Source organism: Peromyscus californicus, unplaced genomic scaffold (genome assembly GCF_007827085.1).
Source record: "Peromyscus californicus insignis strain IS unplaced genomic scaffold, ASM782708v3 Scaffold_3__1_contigs__length_106647218, whole genome shotgun sequence".
Classification (NCBI taxonomy): Eukaryota; Metazoa; Chordata; class Mammalia; order Rodentia; family Cricetidae; genus Peromyscus; species Peromyscus californicus.
The window spans coordinates 39703858-39729177 of record NW_026294551.1 but is presented as its reverse complement, the minus strand read 5'-3'; the positions used below and the strand labels follow the sequence as shown (position 1 = coordinate 39729177).

Here is a 25320-nt window from a genome sequence, read left to right as displayed (position 1 = left end):
ACACACACACACACAAGAATTTACCATTTCAAAGCTCTACTTCTAGGATACGCAAAAAGTAGAACTAAAGGCAGATGTGACCAATCAGGCACAATACCACTGTGGCAATGCTTTACAAAAAGTCAAATGGAAGAAGCAGCCGCATAGGATATAACGTTGACTGCAGAACTTGCCGTGTGGATCAAATATCAAAAAGGAGTGGAAATAAGCAAAAATGAAAACACAAGCAAACAAATCAATACACTGGGGTCATGAGATGTTTAGGAACCTTTTATTTTTATTTTTCCATCTCTCAAGCTGATAGGATCACGTTCCCTTGCCCTCTTTTAACAATATTTTTGTTAAAATAGACAGTATCAGATGCTAGGCTAGGTGCTGCCCTCAAGACACCCAGTCCAAGAAACTGGTCTCAAGGATATCCTGCCATCACTCCCAATACAGCTAACTCCAAGATCAGAGTTTCATAGAGTCAGTCTTTGCAGCCTGCTCTTTGGCTTTTGGAAGGGGAGGTTCAGACCTAGGAGAGGTTTTCACGCTCCCCATCCACCTGTTCTCAGGGTCCTTTAGAAGGTTTGAAAACATTTTCTTTCTTGGCTATAGCAGACACGTCCCTTTTCCATTTGATGTTATCTCTGCGATTGTGACTCTCTCTGCATGGAAAGCTTTCCTGGATAGTTGTCTCCTCGATTTCTGTGTCTATGACTTTGTCCAGGAGCACAGTGTTCTCTGGGCTCCCTTGGGAAGGGTGAATTGCTGATATTAAGAGGTGAAAGTCTCTATGGAGACAAGTCTTCTCTGGTAGCTGAGGGTCAAGCCTGTGCCCCCACAGCATCCCCTCGGTAGTCCTTGTTGTACCACTGTGGGTAGGCATTTCCCCTCCCATTCCCGGGAGCGTTCTTTCTCAAAGTGGTCTCTAAGTTCGACGAAAACGCTCTGCCCTTAATAGGTTTGGATGTCACAGGGAGTGGACCTTCTCTGAGGAGATCTTGAGCGTGAACGATAACGTCTGTGTGGAGGGGACCTTGACCTAGATCCATGACATCGTCGAGACCTGGCCCCTGAACCGTGAGGACGGCTCTCGCCTCTGCCTCTCCTGGGGTACCGAGGTGATGGTGAAGAGAAGCCAGAGTGTGGGCGGCTGCAGGATCCAGAGGAAGAGCTTGACCGTGTGGAGCCAGATCTTGACTTTGAGGAAGAAGCAAAGGGACTTCTGGAATCCGATGAACCAGTCCAGGGAGATTTAGACCTGGAAAAGGAGTGCCCTGGCTTCCTCTGAATCTTTTCACACCCCGACAACGCCTCAAGAAAGCCATTGGTGAACTCATCTAGCCTGGACTTCTTCTTCTCCTCTTCCCTCAGTCGTCGTTGCTCTCTATAGAATTCTTCCCTGGACAAAAGCCGTGTTGGTGTTGGAGGCATGGGGTTTGGGTGAGCAGTCTGCACTCCTGACGACCATACCAAAGGTTTCCATAGAGTGGCAGGAGCTGGTGGAAACCCTGGGCAAGGGACACTATATCCTGAAGTCGGGGGCTGCTCAGGAGGGAAGCCAGGAGAGAAGTGTGGGGGAGGGACACCTGGAGGAAGGGGCACAGAGACTGGAGTTGCTGCCAGGGATGGGCCTTGAGCCCTCTGGGATCTTGGGCTGTGCTGTGGCCTGTGGCGCTCTGTGCTCCTGTAACAACTTCCTTCCCCTCTTCTGACTGGCTGTGGTGGAGGAACCGGGTAGCCAAGCTCCCTGAAATGTCCCCAACCTGGTGGTCCACCACCTGCAGGAGCAGCAGCATTTTGGCTGACCGGACCAGTTGTGGGGATCCCCTGGCCCTGCAATGATGACTGTGCCAAGCGAGACGGAGTTGCAAGGACAGGCACCTCGTGACCCTTTTCCTCAGTAAGAGCAGCAGTTGCAACCCAGGAGGCTCCCTTGGAATGTTCTGGTTCCACCGCTGCAGCTGGCGATAATTGATCAGCCGAATCCCGCAAAGGGCCATCTGACTTTTCCGAATGGACTGCTACGGACACTGTGGCCGTCAAATCAGGTACCGGAGCTGGGACAGAGGATGCAGTTCCAGGCAAAGAGGGAGCCAAGGGGGGCGGACTTGAAATTAACAAAGATACAGAGGGAGCTGGGAGTGCTGAGGAAGATGTCACTGGGATCCGCAGAGGATCCTGCTGTCTCCCTACCCGAGTTCCCACCAGAGGCTGCCGGCTCCTCTGAATCAGCGGTCTCGGTGGTGGTATTGGGGGTGGGGGTGGAGGGAAGCGTTTGCCAGGTCCTTTGGTATAGCCAGTTCCATTTCCGAAGTTCTTAACAGCCTGTCTTAGACACTGGTTGGCAGTTAAAGCATCCGGAGAAACATCGTTCTGACGACATGTTGGACACCTATGTTCATCTGATTCCAGGAGTGCTGTCCTAATGCATTCGTCACAGTAACTGTTTCCACAGCAGGGGATGATAGCAGCATCCACCATGATGTCCTTGCAGATGAGGCACAGGAGCTCCTCCGGAACAGGATTTTCTTCTTCTGGTGAAGATGATGATGAAGATGACGACAACGACGACTGTTCATCTGGTAAGAAGGGTGGCTTCTCTTTCTTCCCGATCCCATAGGCCTCTGCATCTAGGGTTGGGATTGCGTATTTTCCAGTGCTCGTGAGCATTGCACCCTTCGTGTGAGCATCTTTCACCTCAGTCAGAAAACTGGTAGGAATTCCAGTGCTCCTTCTGATTCTCCGGCCACATTCAAAGTTCTTATCCCCGTTTGTTGGGCAACTCTTAATATGATGACCAGGGACACCACAACGAAAACAGGTATAAGACGGAGGTGGTGGACCCAGAGGTTTCTTCACGGAACCGATTGGGTCGTATTCACGGCCACATTGCAACATCATCGCTTTGATTTTATCTTCCTCCGAAGCATTGGCTTCAGCCAGATTGACAGTCTCTGTCAGCTGGGCCAGAGAAATAGATGCACAAGAGTCATCGGTTGCCTCTGTGGTTCCCATCGCTGGTTCAGTTCCACATAGAGCGTGCGTCTTCCTTGCCGACTTAACGCCTCCACTAGGAACTCTTCTGACAATCACACATGAGTATTTAGGAACTGGCGCACTGTCATCAGTATATTCTTCTTCAGTCTCTGCGTTGTAGATCCGCAGATCGCTATTGGCAGCTTTCAGCTTTTCTCTGCCCATAATCTGCTTCTTTAAGTCGCAGAGGGAGATATGGAGCCCATCAAAGACGATCATGTCATAGCTGAGTTTAGAGGAAAATTTATAGTGCACACAGGGCATGGTGGCAGAGGATTCTGTGGGCTGGGCGCCGCTCTGAACCCTGGCGTTTGCAGCTGGCTCTCAAGTCCACCCCGGGACCTTGATTGAACTCCTGTCTTCAAAGATGCTGCCTCAGAAGAGAGCTAGCTCGCTCGTGGGGTAGAGCGAGAGACTCTTACCTTGGGGTCCTGGCTTCTTGCCCCACACTGGGCACCAGCTGTAGCACCAGTTCTAAATGGTTTCAACAGTAAAAACCCAGAGCCAGATATCACAGACACTAAATGCCCGAAGTTCAGAGAGACCAAGAGGCAATCCACAGCCAACTCTCACCTACCTTTTCAATGCCTCAGCTGAAAGGGGGAGATCCCGTCTCTAGGAATCCTCAGACTGAATAAGCTGAGATCCTGTCTCCATCTGCCTTATATACCTGTCTCCACCTCCCCAGGGCTGGGATTAAGGGTGTGGCCCGACCCCACCCTGATCTTCCTGCTTCCTCCTCCCAAGTGCTGGGCTTAGAGTTAGGTGCCAACAGTCCCTGGCCTCTGTGCTGAACTAGTGACTGGATCTGCCCTCTGATCTTCAGGCAAGCTTTTTTGATTGGGGCAGAAACAGAATATCACCACAGTCTTCTTCCCCTACATAGGAATTAGAGACCCGGCAACATGATACTCTTTTTGATAAAATAAATTAATAAACTTTCATCAATATGTGAGGTTCTAGGAATCTCATCTCGCTTTTAGTATTTGTCTTCCTTTTTCTTCTATGGCTAGATATTTAATACTCTTAATGCTTCCCCTGAAATCTAACCATATTTCCTAGGAAAACCTCCAGGTCTCCTAATTTTTAAAATTTATTTTTGTTACCCTGTCATATTACGTGGTCTTTTGTTCCCAGGGTGTTACTGAACTCTCTCAGATCAATTTGTCTCTGTCTCTAAACTGATGAGATATAAGTTGTTTGCTTTAATTCTATTTATTTATTTATTTATTTATTCATTTATTTTGATGCAGAGTCTCTCTGTAGTCCTGACTGTCCTGGAACTCTCAATGTGGATCAATTGGCCTGAACTTAGATATCTGTCTTGCTCTGCCTCTGTGCTTGGATTCAATGCCCCCGCTCCCTGTGTGCTTTTATGCTTAACTGACATTAAATAACTGCACAATTTTGGGTTTAATGTGATATTTCAATATATGAATATAATGTATAATGAGAGTAGTTATCATATTCATCACTTTAAACCTCATGTTGTCAACCTTCATACTCCTCTTCTAGCTAGGTATATTGAAATGTTTACTAAATTGTTCATTGCAGCCACAAGTGATACCGGAAACTAGAACTTCTTCCCAACAAGGTCTCCATACTCCACACCCATCCGTTTTCTATCCCTCTTCCTCCCCACTCTCCCAGCATCTGTAGACTCAATTCTCTTCCCCACTTCTGTGTGGTATGTTTTCAGTTTCCATTCATCAGTGGAAGGATTTCCAAGGATTCTTCTTTAATGTATGACAAAGTAAGGTGGTGATGTTGTCTGCATATTCCAACCCTATTCTCTTTTGCTTTTTTTGGGTAATTTTTATGTGTTCACTTTTTTTAAATGTCCTATGCATAAAACTCAATATGTAACTAAGCTTGGCCTTCAAATCCTTTCCCACTTTTATGTCCTAGGTGCCAGAATTGCAGGTGCGTACCACCACATTTGAACCTATTTATTTTTTTAAATCACTTCTATATTATTATTTGAATGTGTGTTCAAATATCTATGTGTTTGCCATGGCACACCTTGAGGCCAGAGAACAATTTGGAGGAGTCCGTGTCCTCCTTATACCATGTGGGTCTCAGGAATCAAATTCAATCATCAGGCTTGACTCTAAGCTCCTTTACCCACTGAGCACTCTGGCTGGCTCTGTTCATTCTTTATACTGAAATGAGAGGGGAAAAAAACCAAGTTGTCAATTTCTAGGACTTGTTATGGTCTTACTGTGAAAGGAAACCAGTTAAGTTATACCTAGGTTCAACTTCAGAATGATTTAGGTGGATACTGTTTTCCTAGATGCCTTTGAAGATATGGTGCTGAAAAAATGCAAAAGCTGAGTGGTGGTAGCAGATGCCTTTAATCAGGAGAAAGAGGCAAGTTGACTCTGAGAGTTCTAGGCCAGCCTGGTCTACAGAGCAAGTTCCTGGACAATCAAGGTTACACAGAGAAATCCTGTCTCAAAAAAAAAAAAAAAAAGTTAAACAAAAGAAAAGCTGCAAAATGCAGCAATATCTACACCTCAGGGATTATGTCCATTTAAAAAGCAAAGGGGCACAAGTCTTTATAATTCAAGCTATGTGGTAGACAAAGGCAAGGTGATCATGTGGATCCTGAGTCCAGGCCACCAGGGAACACCACAGTGAGATCTGTCTGAAAACACCACAAGCACCAACCACACCAGGGCATGCAGATAGCACCTTTGCCCAAACGTTTTGTCTGAGTATACTGACGATGAACTTCGGCAAACCCACTACATTCTGTGCCACAGCGATGGCACAGCAGAGAAGTCTGTCTGGAAGCCTCTCCTTGCTGCACTCTCACTTTCCTTCCCCAGCAGCTCTCTCCCTTCTACAGAGAATGAATCTGACTTGATCTGTGCTTCAGGGAAATCCTTTCACTCCAATGGGTCCCTTCTTCCTGCTGGCTCCTCCTATGGATCAGCCTATGGAATTAATTACAGGTCTGTGCCGTAAAGCTCAACCCAAAGTGAGGTTTGGTCTGTTTTTAAAAAGAAAGGAACTCTGCCAGTTGTGGTGGCCCACACCTTGAGGGTGGCAGGGTCAGGTGCATGTGTGAGTTTGAGGCCAGCCTGATCAACAATGTAAACTCTGGGATAGCAATGGCTACACAGAGAGACCCTGTCTCAAAATATAAAAGAGAGGAACCTGGCTGCTGGGCCAGGCTCAGAAGGGAGGATCACCGAAAATTCCAGGTCAGTCTGGGCTTCATAGACTAGAGATTGCACGTTAAAACAAGACATACATGTGGTGATACATTGTGTACCCTAATCAGAGAACAGAGCCAGCCACTACGTTAGACACCGAGGTCAGGCAGTGGTGGCACACACCCTTAATCCTATCACTCCAGAGGCAGAGATCTGACTGGATCTCTGTGAGTTCAAGGCCACACTGGAAACAGAGCCAGGCAGTGGTGGCACACACCTTTAATCCCAGTACTGGGAAGCACGCACACCTTTAATCCCAGGAAGTGATGGCAGGGCGGAGAAAGGTATATAAGGCATGAGGAAACAGGGAATAAAGTAGTTCAACTGAGACCCTTTAGGGTGAGAACTCAGAGACTTTCAGTCTGAGAATTCGTGGAAACAGGATCGGCTGAGGAGTTGTGGAGATGAGGTAGCTGTGGCTTGCTCTGCTTCTCTGATCTTTCAGCTTTCACCCTAATATCTGGTTCAGGGTTTTTTTTATTATAAGACCGTTAGAAATTCCAACAACAGGTACAAAAAGAAATGAAATAAAGAGTGGGGGAAAGGGCAAAAAAAAACCCCAAAAACACAGCAATAGTTACAGCTAAGGAGCTGGAATTCCAAAAGCCCATTTTCCAAGCCTCAATCCACCCAGTAAGTGATTCCGAACGTGTCTTCCCCGATCCACATCCAGGGAGAGCTCTGGCCCCCTCCCCTCAGTCATGCATGTCATCTCAGGGAGAGGCGCCAGGCAGAATGAACTAGATATAAGAAGAGTGTGTGTGTGGGGGGCGGACACCTCTTTGTGGTGGGTGTTGTCAAGTCTGTGTCTGAAAGACTGTGAAGAAGAACCCGGGAGAACCGCGGGCATAGGTCTGTGGGTCCGTCAGTAATCTTGCCACTTTCTGCATTGGGAAGGCCGAAAACACGTTGAGCAGGGCATGCAAATAAGGACATGGCCCGGTCTCCTCGGAATTCTGGGAACCAAAAGTGCAATTGAAAATTCGCCCTCCATTGAACGTCACAGACTTTCTCTAGAGTTCAGGTAGTGGGTGGATAGAACAAAACAGTCTGTGTCGGCGCGTGTTGGTTGGCACTAGGGCATTTGTGACTGTGATGTTGAGGTTTTCGTGCATGTTAGCGGTGTTGGACAAGGTAGAATTATTGCTTCTTTGCCTTTTGGCTAAGATCAAGTGTAGTATCTGTTCTTACCAGTTTAATATCTGATACGTCCTCTATTTGAGGACAATATAGTAAACGGATATTTGACCTGGGAGCTGGAATAGGAGCTTGCTCTGTCCACTCTGCATGACCTGGTATTGCAGTATCTCCAGGATACCCTCCAAGGGGGGATTAATCTTGTGGTCTAAGCCCAACTGACCTGTTTGGTTTTGAGCATCTCTTTCCTAGTCGCCAATTGCCGCAATTTTACTTTGAGTCTTTTAACTTGATCTTTTTTCAACTTGTACAAGCTTTCACTGGTTGTACAGCCTTTGAGCGATACCTGGTGATCTTCACCACTGATACTCTCCAGGCCCTCGACAGAGTACTAAGAACAGTTTTAAAAATAAACCATGCACACCCAGCGTGGGAACACATGCCAGAGGCAGACAAGACAAGCCTGGTCTACACATTAAGTTCCAGAACAACCAGGGAGGGCTGCACAGAGAAATCCTGTCTTGAAAAACCTAAAATTAAAGTTTTAAAATAATCAATATAACACCCCATATATAGGAGAGAAAGAAGAAGAAAAAAAATCAAGCATGGTTTTATTGCTCCATGAGTTTGACCTAGCTCTCTATCATAGTTAAAGCCTGGGGTTTTGGTTTGGTTTGGTTTTTGTTTTATAAGAGAATCTCAAAACATTTCTGGGTAAGTAAAGGACTTTAATTATTCATGGACAGATTCTGTACATCTGTGTTCACAGTAGCCAAGATGTGAGTGGGCTTTCTTTTCCATCAACTGATGAACGGACAAAGAAAGTGTACACGATGGCATTTTACTTGGCCTTAATAAAAATGAAATGATACCTTTGTCAGGGAAGAGACTGTGATTAGTGAAAAAAGTGGGGCCTGGGATAACAAATATGAAGCGTTTTCTCTAATTTGCAAAATCTATTATTTCTTTGGAAAGAAGGGAGCTGAAGGGAGAGGGAGGAGAAGAAAGGATAGTGGGGAGGAGAAAGAGGGGTGGGGGAAGGGGGTCGGGGGATGAGGGAAGAGCATAGACAAGACAGGAAGGGGTAGAGGGGGGATGGGTAACCTTTTGGGCAAGCAGGGATCTGCTTACAGACTTCCTGGATTCTGGACCTGGCAACTGCCACTCATCACGGAGAACACAAATGCCACCTGTGCCATCTTCTCACAGTGGGGAGATGACAGGAGAAGATGCTTCTGTCTTGTGTTGCTCTGTGACCATGTCTCCTGGAGTGTTGGAGCCCCTCCCCCACCCCTTGCCCTGGGATTTAAGGCCTTCTTAAAGTGAAATGTTAACCCACCACCCTCTTCCTCTACCTCAGGCCTGAGCTCAGGCTGCAGGAAACCAGCATTGCCAGCCCCTCCCTGCTCAAAGGCAGCAAGGACCTGCTGTCCCTAGGCTGTGACCTGGGAGATGCTTTGTCTGCCAAGTGGGAGACTGCAGAGTGGGAAGGAGCTGTGGAACATCAGCCTAAATGTGCACCAAGAAGAGTGTGCCTGTCATTACAACTCAGCAAAAGCATATCTTCCAGTGTGCTAACCCTGGGAATGAAAGAGCAAAAATGGGAAACAGCTGGGGCGTTGTGAAAACAAGGATGAGGGTTTGCATTTGGGTTTTGTTTTGTTTTGTTTTTTGTTTTTGTTTTTGTTTTTTTTTTTTTTTTTTGTGTGTGTGTGTGTGTGTGTGTGTGTGTGTGTGTGTGCCAGAGTATGTTTGTGTGTGTGTGTGTATGTGAGAGTGTGTGTGTGTGTGTGTTCTGCTATACTACTACACATTTATAGAAAATATACTACTTACACATTTCCTAAATCATTTGAACAAAATTTAGAGTAAACTAGGCCTGGTGGTGTAGGCCTGTTATCCTAGCTACTCCCCAGACTGAGGCAGGAGGATCACAAGTTGAAGGTCAGCCTGGGCAACTTACTGAGACCTTGTCTCAAAATTAAAAATATATAAAAATAAAAAACAATGTGGGGCTATAGCTTAATGATAGAGTCCATAGCATATGAGAAACTGGAATTAAAGGTGTATGCCACCATGCTTGGCTAAAAATTATTTTTAAAAGTCTCATTCATGAATAGGGACAACTTTTCTTTTCTCTGAAACTGTACCAATGCAACACCAAGGTTAAATGATCCATGCTCCTACCCACAATTCTCCAAGTACTTTCTTTGAGGCTCTGGATTGGAGTGATTTGGCATGGCTCTACCATATGTGCTCCTTTGCAGAGTCAACTATTTCTGAGACATGAGTACTCATCTTTTGTAGTCAGATGCTGATTTCAGTCTTTCCCCCTTATTTAAATTAAAAAAAACTCTGTATGTCTGTTAGGCTAATGGTACATGCATGCAATCCCAGATCCTGGCAGTTACCTAACAAGACTTTGTCTCAAAGTTGAGGGGGAGGGGACAGCATTGAAGAGATGGCTCAGTGGTTAAGAGCACTGGCTGCTCTTCCAAGGTTCCTGAGTTCAATTCCCAGAAACCACATGGTGGCTCACAACCCTTTAGTGTGGGATCTGTTGCCCTATTCAGGCATAAAGCCATACATACAGATAGAGCACTAATATGCATAAAATAAATCTTAAAAAAAAAAAAAAGAATGACCCATGGTGAACAATGCCTTGAGGAACTGTGAGAGAGGCTCCAGGAAAAAAGGCAGAGGGCCTTTTACCTCAGGTGCATTTGTTCCCTGGATTGTTCTTGTTCCTGATTTTATATCTCCTGTATTAAACATTCACATTCAATTTAGGAGGCATACTCTTGTTGGATGTCAGAGCATAGCTACAGAACCCAATCTGGTCAGTGTACCCTGAGTCTGGATATGGCCTTCTGTCTTGATCCCCTGCATTCCCAGATATAATCTATAGAGAGAGTCAGGCAATTGGGTTTAAATTGGAGTGTCCTGAGAAAGTTCTGGGAAATGACTGCTCTCTTCATGTTCAGTATGTGCTTACTGGCATTTATTTACATGTTTTTCTGAACTCAAACAACGTTCCTTGTATCATTGCTTTCTTTGTTACATTCCTGTTTAAAAGTACGCTAAAACTGAGGTATGGTTGTCTACAGCATTAGACTTTCTGCCTCATCCTCTCAGGACCTCAGATCCCATGTCTATCTGACAAGATCTGCATAGGTCAGCCCAAGAGTCAACACATGGAGAGTGGCCTGCATCTGTCAGTTCTGGTACAAAACGACCTTGAAATCTCAATTGTAAATGATAAACAGCTGATCGAGTGGTAATTACTTGCACTTGGCTCTGAGCTGAGTTCAAGCTCAGATGTTCAAGGTTTCTCAATCATCTGTGACTGACGGGTCATCTAGGGCGAGCTCTTTGCATGTCATTCGCATAAATCCAAAAGAGCGAACATGCTGAAAGCACACAGTCAGCCTCTGTGCACATCACAGTTATTAACATGTCATTGGACAGCACAAGTGCCTGACCAAGACCACATCACAGGGCCAGCAAAATATCTCTAGCTCTCTTTTTAAATTAGTTTTTAACATTTTCATGCATGAACACTGCATCTATATCATTCCTACCTCTCTCTCTCTCCCCCTCCCAAATTCATGATGATCATGTTTTTAAAAATTACTACTGTTATATATATACACACATATGTGTATATATATACACACGTATATATAACATGCTGAGTCCTTTTAACTTTGTTCATATGTGCATGTGTTCAGGGTTAACCTCAAGATTAGACAGCCTATGTGGGAGTTGGTCTCTGAAAGCAACCAATTCTCCTTGTCTCCGCAGCCATTGACCTCCTGCAGCTTTCTGTCTAGGGGTGGGACCATGCGGACTTTCCCCTGTCCTCGTGAACATGTCAACTGGTGGTGTCATTGTGCTGGTCATGTGGAGAGCTCATGGGTGCAACTTCCCTGCTGTGTCTAGGAGATTCTGAGCTAGGAACCACAGATTAGAAAGAACACATGGCATTTGTCTTTCTGGGTCTGGATTCCTTCACTCAGTATATACTCTAGTTCCATCCATTTACCTGCAAAATTCATGGTTTCATTTTTCTTTGCAGCTGAGTAGAATTCCTTCGTATACAAATACCTTTTCATTATCTATTCAGTTTTTAAGGTCATCTAGGATATTCCCATTTCCCAGATATTATGAATACAGTGGCAATGAACATGTCTGAGAAAGTATCTGTGGATGATGTCAAGTCCTTTGAGCATATGGCCCGGAAGTGTTTAGCTGGTAGATTTATTTTTAGCTATTTCAGAATACTCCACATAGATTTCCAGACTGGCTGTACCCGTTTTCAATAGGTAGCTCTACTGCTAGGACATGCAAAGGGTAGAACTAAAGGTAGATGTGACGTATTAGGCACAATAACACTGTGGCAATGCTTTGCGAAAAGTTAAATGGAATAAGCAGCCGTATAGGATATAAAGTTGATTGCAGAAGTTGCATTGTATGTAAAATATCAAATAGGAATGGAAATAAGCAAAAATAAAAAAAATACACTGGGGTCATGAGATGTTTAGGAGCTTTTTTATTTTTTCTTTTTCCATCTCTCCAGCCAATATGATCATATTCTGTTGCCCTCTTTTAACAATGTTTTAAGAGCGTCATACCATAAGCAACTCTTTATCTTGGTTATTTTATTACACTAAATGCATTATCTACCATATTAAGGGAGAGAAAGAGAAGATGGAGGAGAGATAGAGAGAAAGAGAGGGAGAGAATAGCCAGACACTAGGTCCAGGCTGTCCCTCTATCTGTTCTTACTGTAAGACTCTGCTCACACCACATGGCTTCCTATGTTCTCGATGAATGTACAGATTAGCAAAACACCCCTAGCCCACTGGTTAATACAGTTCACACTCTAAACTAACAGAGTGACATTTTCACTCATGTGTTTGTCTTCTGTCCTTGCTTAGCAGAATGTCAACTCCAAGAGACCAATGTACACTTTGTGAAAAAAGGGAAATCAAGTTTGGACCTGTGAAGCTTGAGCCCCACAGACAGTATCAGATGCTGGTCTAGCTGCTGCCCTCAAGACACCCAGTCCAAGTAATTGGTCTCAAGGATATCCTACCATCACTCCCAATATAGCTACAAGACCAGAGTGCATGGAGATGGAAGCATGATCCAGGATGGGGTCAGGAGAGGAGCAAGCACCATAGAAAGCCTTGGGGACTGATTCCATCCAAAGGCTTCAGGAACTCCGTGGAGCAGAGAATTTCATAAAATTTGCTTTCTCTTTTAGGATCTTTCAATGACAGAATGAAAGCTGGATTGAGTTAGGAAAACTGGAGATAGGGAACCAATTGTACTTATCTTGTCACTGTCCAGGAGTGAATGAAAGGGCACAGCCATAGCTAGTGACCCATCAAAAAAAAACCAACAACAACAACAAAAAAAAAACCTGCTGTAGCTCCAGCATATAACGATGTGTCTTCATTTCTTCACTTGTAATATAAAAAAGGAAGTAGCTACCACCCATCTGGGAGGAGAGGTTGCTCTTGTATAGCTTCCTGTGTTATTTGCAATAGTCATCAGAAGGCCGTCCTCCTTTCATACAGCAAGTAGAGATGTTTAATAGCTCTTGAGGCAAAGCAGAGTTTATGAGCCCCGTCTGACCGCACACATTCGGGACTAAGCCCAAACACAATGTTCCTGACCATGCCTGAAAACTGCTGAACGCTGTCTAAAATTATTCCATCACTACAAACGTCAGCAGCGCTGCTGAATGAAACCTCTGCTGTTCCCTGAGCCATTGCTCTGAGCAGCATGTCCTTATACCGTCCTCTGTCTTCCCCTCTCCTGTACAGAATTGCAATGTCTTGGGGCAGATAGCCATCATGGAACAGGCTGTGGCATTTCTCTGCCACACAGCAGGCTATTTGTTCCAGTGTCAGGTTAGCCTTGATCTCACACACACCAGGCAGAGCCTGGGCACACATGGCTTCCTCGTAGGAAGTCTCTTGGAACATTGCCAGCATGTCTGGAGCTATGTTGGAGGGAGGGTTCCCTTGGAGTCTTTTCATTTCTTCTTTCATGACGTTTGCTATTTCCACAGCACAGTGGATCTCATTCGTGATCACTTTTCGAGGAAACTGAGCAGAAGGAGCAGGAAGGCCGCTAACATCTGCATGATAGATTTGGAAAGGATCCAGGAAAAGCCAGAGGATCCCATGGTGAAGGGTTTCACCTGCAGCCCCCTTCACTTTTGGATGGGTGATGCTCTTAGCCTTCAGGTACCAGTCACCGTGTCTCCTACAGAAATTCTCAGCCTCATCCATCACTATATGTTTAATCTTTGGGAACTCTTCTCTCATGAAGGTCCTCTGGGTCACAACTTGGCAAGTGACTTGTTGGCTGTAACCATAAAGGAGAAAAACAGGGTTTCAGGCATATAAACAAAGATAACAGAAGGTTTCCTAGCTCTCTGGATTGGAAATAGAGGCTAATTCTCCTTTGCAGACTGATTCATTAATAGAGGCAGTACAACAAAACCACTCTGCTTCCAAGGTACCTGGCAGATAGAATACAGAGTTTGGGGATTGCTTAGTTAAATTTTCATGTGAATTTCTACTCTGAAGTAGTTAGACAGTCAGGTGGTTTGTACCTATAATCCCATCACTCAGGAGGCTGGGGATCCTGAGTCCAAGGCCAGCCTGGGCTACATAGTGACTATAGGCCAACCTAGCCTGCATAGCAACACTTGATCTCAAAAAAAAAGTTAGGAAATTTTGCTATTTCTGCTGGTCCAACTGTGATGCTTGACAGGGGAAGACAAGATCACTACAGTAAAAGGGAATCTCAAAAGTAACTCATGCCTGTTCCTACTTCCTTAATTTGTCCTTTTAGAATTAGGGAACAGGGCTGGAGAGATGGCTCAGAGGTTAAGAGCACTGGCTGCTCTTCCAGAGGTCCTGAGTTCAATTCCCAGCAACCACATGGTGGCTCAAAACCATCTGTAATGAGATCTGGTGCCCTCTTCTGGCCTGTAGTCATGCATGCTGTATACATAATAAATAAATAAACAAACAAATAAGTAAATCTTAAAAAAAAAAAAGAATTAGGGAACAGTCTCCTACAGGCATATCGTAATCTATACATGCAGAAGAGGTATGTGCTAATTCAAATTTTGTCTACAGCAAGTTCTGTTTCTTTACTTGTCTGACAAAAACCAGAAACTCCTTTGGGTTTTGGTAAGAAAAACACCAGTTGCTGAGTTCCTTCAAGAAGACTGAAAGAAAAAAAAAAACCACAGGGCCCTTCCACTCTCTGGTTCATTTCCCTGTTGTAGTACATTGTAGCATGCATATATGCTACATAAACACGCTTCCCAGATCTGACTGCTTCTTGTCTTCTCTAAGGATCTAATAGGGTGCACTCATACAGATCTTATGTCTACAGTTCCTGGGGCTTTCCTCTCTGTGCTTTGACTTGTAACCACATCCATCCTCTTCCAGCTTGGTCTGTGTGGCTCCTGAAGAAAAGCACCGATTTTCAGCTCTCTTCATACCTTCCTCACATTAGGGGTTTGATAGGTATTTGGCAATTGGGGTTTTAACTGGGACATTTTAAAAATGTAGCTACAGAGCTTCATAATGTCCACGGTCCCTAGCACAATTTCCTCCATAATCTAGCATCTGTAAACATCCCAGCATCACCATTTCCCATAGGTCCACACTCTGGCTCTACTCCAGTTAGAGCTCATTTCTCACTGCCTTTGACCTTGCTGTGCCGTTTGCCTAGGAGGCCCTCCCCATCTCATTCACTTCTCCTACTGTTTATCATTGGCTTGATTGCTTTTGATACAGGGTCTCACTGTGTAGGCCAGGCTGGCCTCAAACTCTCAGTCCCTTGCTTCAGTCTGGAATTACAGGCATGCACTCTCCCACCTGGCTTCCTAATGATTTAGTATGGTCAAGAGTCTCCTTCCCTGGAGAGTATTTGCTGACCAACGTCCAGCCTGAGTGAGGCAGATCTTTATTATAATACCAATAATACAACACTTGCATTGATTGTTTTGTAAACTCTTTGTCGGTTTTTTTTCCTCTGACATTATACTTAATAGCATCTAACATAAATACTGCTCAATAAAACTTTTTTTGAATAATTAAAACTAAAGGAAAAAACATGAATTTTTCTCTCTGCTAAATTGTACAATGTCCACTGAAAGCTAGAAATTTCAATTAGAATTAAAGTTACATGTTTTATAAAATTACTGGTGCAGATGTGTGAATATTTTATGAACAAAGTTAAATTGCATTTAAATTTAAATTCCTGATAGATATAGTGACTAATTATATAACCTAAAGTAAGACAGGTTCATTTCTACTTTTCTTAGATCTAAGGACACATCGTGGGATTGAATTAGAGTCCCGGTTGGGCATGGTGGTGTATCTCTATAATCTCAATGCTCAGGAAGCTGATACAGGAGGATTGAGCTTAAGGAGAAAGACTGTCACAAACAAACAAATGACAAGCATCCCTGACCTGTGTGGGGGTTGAATATGATAAGGTGCCCATTTTAGAGGTCAACCACATTTGGAAATCTGCGTTAACTCAGGCCTTTGCACTCCCACAGTGAAAGAGCATCGCTAAACCTTAAACTTCAAACAAGTTGCTTTTATGACTATGTTGGGAGACTTTTTTCCCCCTGAATTTTAGATGGTAAAAATTCTCACATCACAAAATCCCTGAGGGAGTCATTTTCACAAACATAGAGGATCTCTTTTGGTTTGCAGTGGAATGAATCCTTGATTTTCTCTGTGATCTTTATGGCTAGAGCTGTCTTCCTGATTCCCGGAAAGCAATGGATGAACAATTCCCGGGTTTCCTGGAGGCTCTTGGAGAGTGAGTTGCATTGGTCTTCTATACGCTGCTTGAAAAACTCAGAGCCCAGCTTGTCACTCAGCACCGACCTGGAGCACAGTGAGACCACTACAAGGGCTTGTAGCACATTCTCCACTTCTGTTTTACTACACAGTGTGTAGGATCTGGGGTAGTACACTGGGGACTCATCAGGTCTGGGCCCTCTGCTGGTCAGGTCTATCTGCCTTGGAATGACACACACTTTCCCTGAGTAGCCGCCAAGAGTCTGGAGCTGCTGCTTTAACTGAAGGGCGGTGTTGTACATATAGTCAGATCCTCCATTCCAACTCGGGTCTGTTAAGATTGTGTAGAGTACCAGAGGGCTGTTGACTGCTACCAGGAGAGCATCACACAGGACGTTCTGCTCTTTTGTTAAACCAATGTCACTAGCCCAGCTTCTAGAAACTATCACAATCCCATGAGAACAAGGATATGTCTGTGCCTTCAGTAAGTCCTCCAGTCCTTGATGATCTGAGAACAGCTTCTTACAGAGGGATTCTGGCTGAAATTGTAGGTTTGCCTGTGTCACTGAAAATTGAAGGAATAGAAGTTAAAAAAAAAGAAGCACAGAGCTGCTCTTGCAACCTTGTAGAAAAGGACAACTCTAGCCATGGTTTTCCTTTTACAAAGAGAACATCTGAGGCTGTGATGAGAGACTCCCACACCTGGCAAATCTAGCTTGAAGGGAAGCTGTCAGGAAAAGGTCTACTGAGAAGGCTCTTGGAGCCTTTTCCTGGTCCCAGATGCACACAGCTGCTGGGAAGGCATTGCTTTCTATAAGGGCTTTCTGTGGAGCTGATGACTTGGGGGAAAGTAAGAGACCTCTTTAGGTCACACAGTGGTGGCACTCGGGAGGCAGAGGTAGATGCAGGCAGATCTCTGAGTTCGAGGCCAGCCTAGTCTACAGTCAGTTTCGGGACAGCCAGGGCTACACGGAGAAACTCTGTCTCAGAAAAAGAAAGTAGGAAAGGGGGGGTCTTTGTGGTGGTATTATGTTCCCCGAAATATTGTACATGCTAATAAACTTATCTGGGGTCAGAGAACAGGACAGCCACAATATTAAACATAAAGGTTAAGCAATGGTAGCACACGCCTTTAATCCTAGCATTCCAGAGGTGGAAATCCCTCTGGATCTCTGTGAGTTCAAGGCCACAAGGATACAGCCAAGTATGGTGACTCATGCCCTTAATCCCAGAAAGTGAGCCTTTAATCCCAGACAGTGATGGCAGAAAGCAGAAAGATATATAAGGCGTGAAGACCAGAAACTAGAAGCATTTGGCTGGTTAAGCTTTTAGGCTTTTGAGCAACAGTTCAGCTGAGACCCATTCTGGATGAGGACTCGGAGGCTTCCAGTCTGAGGAAACAGGATCAGCTGAGGAACTAGTGAGGTGAGGTAGCTGTGGCTGGTTCTGCTTCTCTGATCTTCCAGTGTTCACCACAATGCCTGCCCCAGGTTTGTTTTTATTAACAAGACTCTTTAAGATTCATGCTACGGGTCTTCTTTTAGAAAAGTTTTTGTTTGTTTTTGTTTTTTGAGACAGGGTTTCTCTGTGTAGCCCTGACTATCATAAACTCACTTTGTAGACCACGCTGACCTTGAATTCACAGAGATCTGCCTGCTTCTGCCTCCCAAGTGCTGGGATTAAAGGTGTGTACCACCACTGCCCATAGAATAGGAATTCTTTTTTGGGGGGACGGGGGGGGGGGGGGGGGGAGGGGTTCGAGACAGGGTTTCTCTGTAGCTTTGGAGCCTGTCCTGGACTAGCTCTGTAGACCAGGCTGGCCTCGAACTCACAGAGATCCACCTGCCTCTGCCTCCTGAGTGCTGGGATTACAGGCATGCACCAGCACTGCCCGGCAGAATAGGAATTCTTAACCAGAGGTCTGAAGACATTTTATTTTATTGTTACTTGTGTGTGTGTGTATGTTCAGTATATGTGGAAGTCAGAAGACAACTTCCAAAAGTAGACTCTCTCCTTCCGCCGGTATAGGCCCAGAGGTTAAACTCAGGTTATCAGCCTGGTGGCAGCTGCCTTTACCCATCAAGCCATTTCACCAGCTGAGACAATGTCTGGAGACTCTTTGATTATTACAACTGGAGGGAAGCTACAGGCATCTAATGAGTAGAAGTCAGGGATACAGCTAAACATCATATAGTTGACTCTGTGTGTGGTCTGTGGTGTGATTCAAATGTCAGTAGTGCTGAAGCTGGAGAAAATTTGTTTAGAAGACGTTTGTGTAACCCTGTGACTCCCTCTATATTAAAAAGCCATGACCCAGTTCTCATATGATAGAGACCCAAGGAACTCCTGTGGTGGTATTGTGTTCCCCAAAATATTGTGCACCCTAATAAACTTACCTGGGGTCAGAACAGTCACTAGATATAGAGGTGAGAAAATGGTGGCACACACACCTTTAATCCTATCACTTGGGAGGCAGAGATCCATGCGGATCTCTGTGAGTTCAAAGCCAACCTGGAAACAGCCAGGCATGGTGACTCATGCCTTTAATGCCAGGAAGTGATGTCAGAAAGCAGAAAGGTATATAAGGCATGAAAACCAGGAACTAGAAGCTTTTGGCCTGGTTAAGCTTTCAGGCTTTTAAGCAACAGTTCAGCTGAGATTCATTCTGGATGAAGACTGAGAGGCTTCCAGTCTAAGGAAACAAAATCAGCTGAGGAATTGGCGAGGCGAGATAGCTGTGGCTTGTTCTGCTTCCCTGATCTTCCAGTGTTCACCCCAATACCTGGCTCCAGGTTTGATCTTATTAATAAGACCATTTAAGATTCATGCTACAAACTCCAGCACTTTCCATTTTGAAGACTAAAAGACACAGGTGGTTGGAATTCAATACATATAGAAATTTGATGGAGATTGAGGACGAGGATTTAAGAAAACTTTCTTGGGCTGGAGAGATGGCTCAGTGGTTAAGAGCACTGGCTGCTATCCCAGAGGACCCAGGTTCAGTTCCCAGCTCCCATATGGCAGCTCACAACTGTCTGTTCCAGGAGACCTGATGCCTTCACACCAATGCACATAAAATAAAATTAAATAAATTATTTAAAAAAAAGAAAACCCTCTCTCTCTCTCTCTCTCTCTCTCTCTCTCTCTCTCTCTCTCTCTCTCTCTCTCTCTCTCTGTGTGTGTGTGTGTGTGTGTGTGTGTGTGTGTGTGTAATTGTAGGACCACATGTCTACTAACATCTTACATTTGACATTCTCTAAGGAAAAAAAAAAGAAGACTTGGATTACTTGCTATCAATTCCTTCCACCTTAATTCTTTTTTCAATGCTGGGTTTCACACTTAGGACCTTGCCTGTCCTAGGCAAACACTCTACCACTAAACAATGCTTTACTGTATAAAAACAATCTCCTAGGCTGAAATGAAGAGGGAATATACAAACCTGGACTGGGCCACATAGTGAGATACTGTCTCAAAAAACAAACAAAAACCAAACAGAGATGGGTATACCTGGAAACAAATGGCGCTGCAGGGCCTCCTTATATTCCAGGGCTTTTGTGAGATACGCTGGCACTGGCCTTCTTCGCGCAGGTGAAGCTGATGAAATCGAGTGAGCACTGGAATTGGTGCCGGGCAAACTGGAAGGATCTGAACATGTACACAGAAAGCGGTTTCAGATAAAATGAAAATCAAAAGTGGAAGAACTCAGGCCGGGCAGTGGTGGCGCACGCCTTTAATCCCAGCGCTCGGGAGGCAGAGCCAGGAGGATCTCTGTGAGTTCGAGGCCAGCCTGGTCTACAGAGCGAGACCCAGGACAGGCACCAAAGCTACACAGAGAAACCCTGTCTCAAAAAAAAAAAAAGGGGGGAAGAACTCTGCGATTGTTCTTTCTACAGAAGCAGGTGTGAGGTCTTGTGCTGCCTCACACAGCTGTGCACGGCAGGAAAGGGAGCTGGGAACTGCTCTGTGGGTCTCCAGTAGTTTACCTCACTAGGTAATTCATTTCAAACAAGTGGCATTTCTCCTATCTCTCATGAGGTGATGGTCCCTGAGTTTCCTTCCAACACTAAAATCCTGATGCCAGGTCACCTGTAAGAAGAAAGGGAAGCTGCTAGATGACAGCAAAGGGCCACGTGAAGCACTAGATGTCAGCAAAGGGCCACGTGAAGCACAGTTGTTATTTTAAGCTCTAGGACAGTGAGAGAAGCCCCATGTGGCCAAAGGGTTGTATCTATCTAGGGTAACTATCACAGGCTGTAAGTGATAGTTACAGATGATTTTAGTTTCCATCCAAGGTAAGAACCAAATTGAAAGGGGAAGGGTCTTCTGGGGAAAAGAGGAAATACATCAAACAAATTTAGGAAAGGACAAAGGATGATGTCATGAGTCTGCAATGACTGGCATCTGTATCCACTGATCTAAACGTTTCATCGAATTGGGAGCATGTGATCCTGCAAACAAGGGAATGAGCTTATTTATAAGTCTTTCATGGGTTGACTAGGAGGCACCAAGGCTGACTGCCAAACAAGATGTAAGGGAAGCACAACCACAGCGGTCCTCCTCCCTCGGAGTGGTCCCTTCCCAGGGTATCTGTTCTTGTCTCATTTCCCCATGTCGTGGTGCCTCGGGACCAATAGTTTAAGATATTTGGTTCTAGATTTACTGAAATGTTTCAAATTCTCTCTCTCCCCCTCCCTCCTCTCTGTCGTCTCTGTCTCTCTTCCTCCTCCCCCCATGTCTCTGTCTCTCTCTGTCTCTGTCTCTGTCTCTCTCATACACACACACACACACACACACACACACACACACACACACACACACACACAATTTCCCTCCAAATACTTAGTACAGTGTCATATTTAAATGGTGCTCTCTGGAGATTGCTTTTTCAGTGAAACTATTCCATGTACACAAGGAAAATCAGCCAGTTTTTGCCAACAGGGTTTTACAGAGCAGAAAAGGAACTCACAAATTAATTCATGGCTGATGATCTATGATAACTTTCCCCCAAAAGACTAAAATCCAAATTTTCTTTTTCTTTCTTTCTTTCTTTCTCTCTTTTTAACTTAAAGAGATCAGATTCTGAGTCTTCAGAACTAAGCCATTAGAAAAAGAACACCATTGTGAGAGTGCATCTGTAAACAAAAGCACATTTCTGGTTTTTAAAACTAAACTACGACGAGACACCCTCAAAAGGTGAAGAAGAACGTCCTTGCCCTTAGCCTCAGCAATGCCTCCTCTCTCTTTTTACCTGGCTGAATATCCAGCATCATGTCCACCCACTGTTGAGCCCCCAGCCTTTTGACAACATTGTCCTTCATGATCCAGGAATCCGGGTCCTCGGCAAACACGGCACAGCAGAAGGGCTCTACTCGAACCACACAGACATAGCCATACAGGGCTTCCTTTTGGTAAACCTTCAAAATTTTGGTCTTGAAATTCACCCTGGGCTTTTCGAGACAGAAGTGGTATGTGGGCAACTTTTCTATGCAGCTTTTTATTTCTGTTTTCAGTGATTCAGGGTTCATTTTTTCTTTCTTACATCCAAACACTTCTTTGCTCTTATCATCAACCCCAATAATTATGTATCCCCCTTGAGTGTTGGCAAATGCAGAAACATAATGAGCCAGTGTCTCTTTAATCCGAGGGACAATCTTTTTGGTGGTGAACCTTTTAAACTCGACGTGTGTTGACTCTGTGAAGTTAAGCTTCTCCTTATAAATGAGTTTATCTTTCTTAAAAAATTCTGAGGCACACACCTTAATATCTTCTTCTTCCTGAATAGATCTGTTGAGGGTGCATTCCTGAGAATGCACTCTGGGGGCACCTCTTTGGGCTCTAGACTCTTTCTCTTTGAGAAGCTCCAGGGCACTGCTGGCACTCAGGTTGATGGCAAATGTCACATCTCTCTGATATAAGTTGGAGCGTAAGCTGCAAATCTTCAGTGCAAGGCTGGAGGCATCCGGGCTCCATGACTTTACAAAAATCAGCAGGTTGTGGTTCTGTTGCATACAGTCAAGGTACTTCTGTGAACCTGATGGAAGGAGCTTTTGAAACGAAGTTTCCAAATCCTGCCCCAGGCCGTGGCATCGGTAACTATAGTTTTTGTCATCGATCTCTGCTTTGATCACACCTCCTCCAGAATTCAGCAGTGCACAGACAGCCTGGATGATACTGGAGTTCTCGTGTCTTTTCAAGCAACTATTGGTCATCTTCTTCCTGTTCTCTTCTCCTAAAGTCACTTTGCCCAAATTTACGGTGATCTCAGCATAGGGCATTTTCTACACTCCCAGCAATAGCAGAAAGGTGTTCCTACGTATAACCAGGACAGAAACATTTCTGTATTAGTGAGATGTTCAGAGATGATAATATTTTCTTCAAGGCTATACGTTATTGGAGATACATTTTAACATTGGACATAATCTTGAAAAAGACATTCTAGTGGGACTGGGAACTGAGCCCCCACCTTCTCCCATGCCCAGCAAGTGCTCTTCCACTGAGTTGCATCCCCAGCCTTCCCTTCACTCACCGTTTTCCCATGGGTCCTGCTGTCTCAGGCTCATGAGTAGCTGGGATTACAGGCCTGTTCCACTGGTCCCAGCTTTGGAAATAATCCTTGATAGCATTGGTTTTGAACCTATTTTACCAAATAGACTTCTCAACAAGAGTAGCCATAGGTTAAAAAGTAAACACTTAGTAGTTTTCCATAACGGAAAAAAAAAAATAAGTTGCTGAAGATTTCAGCTCAGTTCTGCTTAAATTTGGGATGCACCAATACTGAGTCCAGATATAAGGAGGATGGGTTAGTGCAGGAGCTCAGTGAGTTGTTAAAGCATGTGCAGAAATAGAAGCTGAAGTCAGGGGCTCTAGCCATTCAAAGGGGAAGAAAAGCAGCAATGGAAAACAAAGGAAACGGAGTTTGGGGTTGGGTGTGGTAGGTCTTGCTATGGAAATAAACATCAATCTGGGCATGGTAGCACATGCCTAGAGTCCTAGCACTCAGGTGACTGAGGCAGGAGGATCAAGAATTTGAGGCCAGATATATGGGCACACAACTGTAATCCCAACACAGCTGTAATCCCATCAGGAGATGGAGGCAAGAGGGTCAGCCTCCAAAGTCATTCCTGGCTATAGTAAGTTCAATACCAGCCTTGACTACCTGAGACTCTGTCTCAGACAAGCAAATAAAACAAAATGGGGCTGGAGAGATGGCTCAGAGGTTAAGGGCAATGGCTGCTCTTCCAGAGGTCGGGAGTTCAATTCCCAGCAACCAAAGGGTGGCTCACAACCATCTATAATGAGATCTGGTGCCCTCTTCTGGCCTGCAGGCATACATGCAGGCGGAACACTGGATACATAATAAATAAATAAATCTTCAAAACAAAACAAACAAAAACCAAAAAAACAAAAAAATATACAACACATAGAATGTGGTATTTCATATGATATTTTATACATTTTAAAGACCTTAATCTACTCTTGAAAGAATGCCAATCGAAACCAAATGCTGAAATTGCTTTAGCTCTTCACCCATGTCCTAAACGCACAGTGTGAATTTGTCGCAGACAATGTGATGTGAGGCAGGAATTTGCCTTTTGCTTCTAGTTTTTCCTTGTACCATGGAGCCTCTAAGATTTAGAAAAGAGCCTAAGTCTTTGAGGCCCGGTTGCAAAATTGTGACCAACAACCTTTTGTTTTAAGACTAGAGAGCAGCCATCTAAATTGAAATTAGCTCTGAAGAAAATATTTCAGAAAGGCCTCCCTGAACCGTTGATTAACTGTAAAGCAGAACACTTACTTATTAATGAAGCAAGTGGTCTTTCTCTGGGCAAGAGTGCCTATATGCTCCCTGCACACAGAAGTCCTGCAGAGGCTGTTTACAGTCCATTTTCTGGAGCTCTGTTAAAAATGGCTTCCTTATTTTCAGTTTGCCTTCCTGGTAACTTTCATTGGTGGGATCTGCACGACAAACCTAAGTGGCTTTGGACGATCACAGTGTATGTATGGTCTCACAGCTCCCAAGTCTCATTGATGTCATTTGGATGCTCATAACCACATAGATGACAGAGTGTTCTGAGATTCTGGATCTGCACATCCTTCCCACAAGTTTGAGAATTTCTCACTCATCTTCCTTAACTAATTTCCTCTTGACTGTGACCTACACCCAGCCCTTCCCGCTCTCAGACCTGAACTATGCCCAGTGTAACAATGAGATTTAGAAAAGCGATTCCTTACCTGGTGTTCTTGTTTCCTCCTGCTGCTTGAGTTCCTCATCTGGCTCTGGGTGGAATGTTTGGCTGCTGTTGAGGGCCCTGCTGCCCTGTGATATCTGCCTGGGAGGAACAGGAACTCTGCCAGACTCCCTCAGCCTTCATAACATTGCCCCCCTGAGGAAGGCTGATAAGGACTCACGAAAAGTCTATGTCATGGCAGATTAGCAAGCTAAGGTCTGACCTCAGGGAGTGAATCAGGTCCTCAGAGTGGGGGAAACATGGGGGTTTTCAAGTGAGCAGCCTGAGTTCAGTGTACATCTAAAAGGAATGAGCATCGCTTCCACACATAACATAAGCACCTCTTTCCTGGTTAAATTTGTTTGCAAAACTCTGCGCTCATTTTAATTTTTTGAAACAGGGTCTCACTATGCAGCCCTGGCTGGCTTAGAACTCTCTATATAGACCAGGCTGGCTTCAGACTCACAGAGATCCCCTTGCCTCTGTTTCATGAGGGCTGAAATTAAAGGTGTGTGTCACCATGTGTGGCTGCATTCATTTTAAATTTGGCTATCCTGTACATATTCATTGTGAGCAATGTTAGCTTATTTCATTATCTTCTAAAATTTCATGTTGTGTTTTGCTTACTTTTATCATTTTTCCTATTTTTTAAAAAATTATTTATTTTTAAAGTTTTCATACAAGTATATTATGTATTTCATACAAGTATACTATATGTTGAATGCATTCCCCCTATATGCCCTCGGCTCCCTTTTCTTATCCCTCTACCCTCCTGATAGTCTCCCTTCCTTGCACTAGAAAGCTTTATTTCTGCTTTCATGTCATACATACATACCTGATGTTACATATTTATATAGA

The 25320-nt window shown here is 44.5% G+C and overlaps 2 protein-coding genes and 1 pseudogene across 2 annotated transcripts; 1 reads left to right on the top strand and 2 right to left on the bottom strand.

Annotated features, from left to right (window-relative positions):
• Window positions 1-919: 919 nt before the first annotated feature.
• Window positions 920-3003, bottom strand: LOC128122665 (E3 ubiquitin-protein ligase RBBP6-like). The gene has a single exon (XM_052758301.1). The coding sequence runs from the start codon at window positions 3001-3003 to the stop codon at window positions 940-942; it is 2064 nt and encodes a 687-aa protein (XP_052614261.1). The 3' UTR covers window positions 920-939.
• Window positions 3004-7387: 4384 nt separating this feature from the next.
• Window positions 7388-7568, top strand: LOC128123600 (uncharacterized; annotated as a pseudogene).
• Window positions 7569-11968: 4400 nt separating this feature from the next.
• On the bottom strand, window positions 11969-22538 carry Slfn14 (schlafen family member 14). The gene is made up of 4 exons (XM_052757770.1): window positions 21483-22538; window positions 19742-19879; window positions 16085-16799; window positions 11969-13763 (listed from the first exon to the last, which is right to left on the bottom strand). Exons 1-4 carry the CDS (start codon window positions 22507-22509, stop codon window positions 12941-12943), a joined length of 2703 nt encoding a protein of 900 aa, XP_052613730.1. The 5' UTR covers window positions 22510-22538; the 3' UTR covers window positions 11969-12940.
• Between the last annotated feature and the right edge of the window lie 2782 nt (window positions 22539-25320).

Coding starts and splice junctions, on each gene's coding strand:
- LOC128122665 (XM_052758301.1), bottom strand. CDS start 3,003: ATGGGAACCACAGAGGCAACCGATGACTCTTGTGCATCTATTTCTCTG.
- Slfn14 (XM_052757770.1), bottom strand. CDS start 22,509: ATGCCCTATGCTGAGATCACCGTAAATTTGGGCAAAGTGACTTTAGGA. Junction 16,800..19,741: donor GCAGCGCCATTTGTTTCCAG/GTATACCCATCT, acceptor TTCAATTTTCAG/TGACACAGGCAAACCTACAA. Junction 13,764..16,084: donor TCCCTCAGGGATTTTGTGAT/GTGAGAATTTTT, acceptor TTATGGTTACAG/CCAACAAGTCACTTGCCAAG.